Source organism: Myotis nattereri (genome assembly GCF_964212035.1).
Source record: "Myotis nattereri genome assembly, chromosome: 2".
NCBI classification, from domain to species: domain Eukaryota; kingdom Metazoa; phylum Chordata; class Mammalia; order Chiroptera; family Vespertilionidae; genus Myotis; species Myotis nattereri.
In genome coordinates this window covers 23,004,290-23,009,388 of record NC_138076.1, presented here as the reverse complement: position 1 = coordinate 23,009,388, position 5,099 = coordinate 23,004,290, and the positions used below count along the sequence as shown (strand labels likewise).

Sequence of the window (5,099 nt, the reverse complement as noted above, 5' to 3'; positions counted from 1 at the left end):
TGCCACGGAATATTCCCATAGTCCTTGAGGATCGCCACCATGGAGACTGGGAGTTGGGTTCTATTGCTCTGGTGACCAATTGCGTGGGGCCTCTGTACTGGGACTGCCAGGGTTCTGGGAAGAGGCAGGCCTGGGAAGCTCAGGCTTAGAGGAAGCCTTGGGGCAAAAGCAGAAGAGCGCTTAGGAGTGGACTCATAGTCTTGGTTCTACTTTCATTTCAGTGATGTCCACCCTTTCAGTGTTCTTGGATGTGCCCGCAGCCCAGAAGCTAGAAGGCAGCTTGTTAAAGACCTACAAACAAGACACTTACTCTAAGAAGATGTTCCTGGCCTATAAAGGTAGATGCCTAAGACTTAGTATATCATAATTGCCTCTAGGGGGCAGTATTCCATTGCTACAGAGGAATCAGGAACATCGCGCAAGCTTCTCCCAGTGGGCAAAAGAGCAGAAAACATCCTGGGTCATTCCGTGCCCTCTGCCTTTCTCTGGGGGCTTCCAGAGGTTTGATACAAGCTCTGGTATATCCTCTTCCCCAGCTGTATGTAGGGCCTGCATGAGCACAGCACATTTTTCTGCCTCTTCCTCCACCCCCTTTCTGTTCCTGAACCAAGAACGGTTCCCTAAATTGACTCTTCTGATATACAGAGAGCCCTTGCAACTGTGAACGTCAGTGTTACCTTTGTTTAATCTCAGGTATTTCTAACTCCCAGGCTGTATATAATTTTCGCCTTTTAAAATGGCACATAGGTTTCAGTTGTCTTCTTTAAAAAGACAAAAACTGGCTCAGTGGATAGAGCGTAGGCCTGAGGATTGAAGGGTCCTGAGTTTGATTCCAGTCAAGGGCATGAACCTCATTTGTAGGCTTGATCACTGACCCTGGTTGGGGCATGTGCAGAAGGCAACCAATCAGTGATGTATCTCTCTCACGTTGATGTTTCTCTCTGTCTCTCTCCCTCCTTTCCACTCTCTCTAAAAATCAATGGGAAAATATCCTCAGGTGAAGATTAACAAAACAAAAAAACCCACAAAAATTGTCCTGGCCAGTGTGGCTCAGTTGGTTGAGTGTCATCCTGTGCACCAAAAGGTCGCTGGTTCTTGGTCGCTGGGACCAAGGTTTTCTTGTCCTTTTCCTGTCATTGCTCCATTGTTTACCATGATCCCAGGTTGTGAATTTGATCCCTGATGCAGGAGGCAGCTCTGACCAGTGTTTCTCTCTCCCTTCCTCTCTCTCTAAAATCAATAAAAACATTTAAAAATAAAAAATATTTTTAAAAATTATAAATATTTACTAATAGCAAGTTGCTTTTATAAAAGGAAGGGGTGGGAAGGAAAGTTGTCTTTTCCTAGGCAACTTTCCAAAGCTTCAGGAAAGCCAGGACAGATGAATTGTTTGTGGGCTGTCTGCAGAGCCCAGAGGCCCCGAGTTCACCCTCTGCGGTTCTTCTCACAGTCTGCATGACCCAGGAAGGACAACCCTGGGTTTCTTTCGTGGTGCACAAAATCCGACGGCAGATCGCACAGGATCCCTCCCTGAACTATGAGTACCTACCGGTGATGGGCATGAAGTCATTCATCCAGGCCTCGTTGGGACTTCTCTTTGGAAAGCACAGCCAAGTCATCGTGGAGAACAGGGTGAGAAAGGCCCCTCCTTCTCTCAAGCAGACACAGGGTGTGGAAATCGGAGTTTGCACAATTTTAAACCTGAAAGGGACTTTGGAACACCCCCACCCCCCGCCCCCCGGCATTGACAAAGAAGACTTGTGAGGCTCACAGAGTCCCAAGCTTGCCATTGAAGGGCAAGGCCAGCATCAGAACCCAAAGCCCATGCTCTTGGCACCAGCGCACACTGCTAGTGTGCAAACTCTCTCAAGAAAGGAATATTCTGAATCTGAGGTGGTTCTAGTATCACCATTACTCTTCTAAAGTGTTATTTCTGTTTGTTTGTTTATTTATTTATTTATTTGCTGGCAGGCAGGGGGTGTGCACACTGTTGGTGACAGTGGTGCCTTCCAACTTGGGGCCCAGTTCCTCAAAACTTGGCGTGGGGATTCTCAAATAGTCTACGTCATTTCTTCTCAAGTAGGTGAGTGTTATGCAAGGTGAGGGTGACAGAAGATCCCTCTCTCGTTCCTGATTCCCACCCCATTTACATTCTTCACTGCTGTCCTTCTCACTCTCTGTCATGACAAATGGTGGACAAGCCAAGGTATGCTTGCCCTTTTCTTGTCATTGCTCCATTTTCAACCCTGACCCTCAGGGCCCTTCTCTGGTGTGTCTGCTTCCATCTCTCCATTTCCCATGTAACAGCTGGTGGGGGGCTGTGTTTTCACAGAACAACATGGACTCATCTTCCAGGACATGGGCTTTATAGTTTTTGAATTCTCCTTCTGGGACTCTGAGCAGCTGTGCATGGACCCCAATATACTCTTCAATTTGGTGAAGGTAGAGAGGCCACCCTCAGAAACTTTTTCCCAGATCTGACCTACAGTGTTATTTTCTTTTCCTTCCCACCCTTCTAATTATCCAAGGCCTTTTCTAGGCTTGGATTTGTCTAGTGCTTTGGTAGGAACCAACTTGGAGGATCACTTCTCCTCCAACACCCCGGTGCCTCTACCACCTGATAGGGGCAGTGCCTGATGAGACAGTTTCTACCTATAGGGGGCCCCAGATGGCTGTATCTTTGTGATCGGGAACATTGACTACTGCAAGTTGACACAACGTCAGTGGAAAAAGTTGATGGCTACCATGAAGGTGAGCCCAGTGTCTCACCTGACTTCCTTTCACCATCTACCATCACTGTCATCAGTCTCACCCTTTTTTCATTCTCCTTTCTCCTCTAGAGAAAGCGGATATTCCCATTTTTTGACATTCCCTACCAAGGTTTATCTACCGGTGACCTGGAAGAAGATACTAGATTCTTACAATACTTCATATCTGAAGGCTTTGAATTCTTCTGCAGCCAGTCTCTGTCCAAGAGTTTTGGCATTTATGGTATGGTCTGGGCACAAGTAGAAGGGAGGGTCTGGTAGTAAAGTGCTGCCACACCCATGACACACTCCACACTCTCTCTACCCTGTGGAAAGAGCCATGGCCTCCAGAGAGGGCAGCATGGGGCACAGGAGAGGAGCTAGACATCTGGTTCTGTGACATCATCTCAGCTTAGTTATTAAAACTGGCCCCAGTTACATTGTTTCCCCCTTAGACCTCATTTCATCATCTCTAAGATGAGGGGTTAAGAATTAGTTATCTTTCTAGTCCCTTCCACTTTTGAGACTCTGACAGTTACTCTTCCTGGAAGAAGAGCCTCTGGCAACTTCCTAGGGCCTGGACACCAGCTTGACTGGGCTGGGATGAGGGCCCTGCAGGTTGCCTCTCTCTTCGGCAAGGTTGGAGGCTGAGTTACAGGGGAAGGCCCTGGTAGAGGAGACTGAGAACGAGGCTCCTGTCTCCATGCTGCAGATGAAGGAGTGGGGATCCTAGCCGTGGTGGCACTCAACAACCACCTCCTGCTGTGTGTCCTCTCCCAACTGATGAATTTCGCCCTGGCCCTGTGGCTAAACCCTCCGACCTCGGGTGCTCGCATTATCACCTCCATCCTCTGTAACCCTGCTCTGTATGAAGCATGGTAAGGGTGAAGGGGGGGCGGCAAGGATGGATGGGCAGAGCCTCTAGATACCTACATACTTCCTGATTCACAAGATTCAACTGGGTGCTTCGCTTCTTGTCATTCATTCATAAACATTTACTGAGAACCCACTGTGTTCCAATGGCAATGACTGTGCCAACTCTTTCCCTACTATGGGGAAGTGGGTAATAGAATGGGACACAGACTGATGAATTATTTGAACTCTTCCAGATTGCAGGAGATTAGGAAGCCCCAAGAGCTTGCTACTCTACCAAAGTCTGCATAGGAGTCTGCTTGGCTTGCTTAAATTAATTTAGGCTGAAACTTTTCTCCAATTAATAACTATCTGAGATCCCTGACTCCACTGGTGTGCCCTCGGGCACTCTGGTTGGGGGCTTTTGAAGGGAAGAGAAGTGGAATGACAATGAGGAGATTGGGAGCAGAGGGAATCCGCACACTCTAATTTCTTGCTGTCCTTCCTTTGGCAGGAAGCTGAGTCTGAAAGAGGTTGCAGAAAACATTATGCTCATCAAAGAAAAGTTTAAAGAGAAGCTCCGGCTTCTGGGAACCCCTGGCTCCTGGGATCACATCACTAATCAGGATGGGACCCATGGGTATCTTGGACTCAACTGTAAGTGTCTAGGAGGAGAGACCTCTCCCCTTTCTGACCTTGGGCTTGTATTTGAATATTCAGCTTCACTGATTAGGTGACCAGTCCCTAGCTTCACACCAGATTTTGAATCTTTCTTGAGGAAAGTGGAGCTGCTTTGAAGACCCCTATGGCCTCCCACAAATGCTGATGCACTCTATCCCCCATAATCCACCTGGGCTAGAGGGGACTTAGAGTTGGTCACCCCAGGATCTGAGATCCTGTGATTATCACAAGCCCAACAGGTAGAATATTTGGTCAAGAAGAAACACATCTACGTCCCCAGGAATGGTCGGATTAACTTCACCTGTATCAATGCCTCCAACATAGATTACATCACTCAGAGCATCAACGAGGCTATCATCATCACAAAGGGCTCAGGGGAAAAAAAGTCTCCAGCAAGTCAATAGCTCCGAAGTTAGAATAAAAGCTTGAGTCTTTGCAAAATTCCTGTGCTGATTATTCACTGCTACAATTTATTTCTCTGCTGAGTATTCTGTCTCTGTCTATCTACCTACTTATAAAGCATTGGTCTGGCCTCAGCAAAGAGGTGGTGGTGGGGAAAGCCCAGAGAAAAAGGAAATGTCTACCTTCATGTACCATCTCATATTTTTTTAAGCTTTTTAAAAATCTTTATTGTTCAGATTATTACAGTTGTTCCTCTTTTTTTCCCCATAGCTCCCCTCCACCTGGTTCCCACCCCACCCTCTGCCCTTACCCCCCCACCCCCCGTCCTCATCCATAGGTGTACGATTTTTGTCCAGTTTCTTCCCGCACCCCCCACACCCCTTTCCCCCTGAGAATTGTCAGTCCACTCCCTTTCTA

At 47.5% G+C, this 5,099-nt stretch overlaps 1 protein-coding gene across 1 annotated transcript; it reads left to right on the top strand.

Moving 5' to 3' along the window:
• Positions 1-223: 223 nt before the first annotated feature.
• On the top strand, positions 224-4,717 carry GOT1L1 (glutamic-oxaloacetic transaminase 1 like 1; the record flags this gene model as incomplete). Its single annotated transcript, XM_081082676.1, has 9 exons — positions 224-338; positions 1,451-1,632; positions 1,972-2,083; positions 2,333-2,442; positions 2,659-2,751; positions 2,841-2,991; positions 3,460-3,625; positions 4,114-4,256; positions 4,512-4,717. The coding sequence occupies 9 exons, from the start codon at positions 224-226 to the stop codon at positions 4,682-4,684; spliced, it is 1,245 nt and encodes a 414-aa protein (XP_080938802.1). The 3' UTR covers positions 4,685-4,717.
• Between the last annotated feature and the right edge of the window lie 382 nt (positions 4,718-5,099).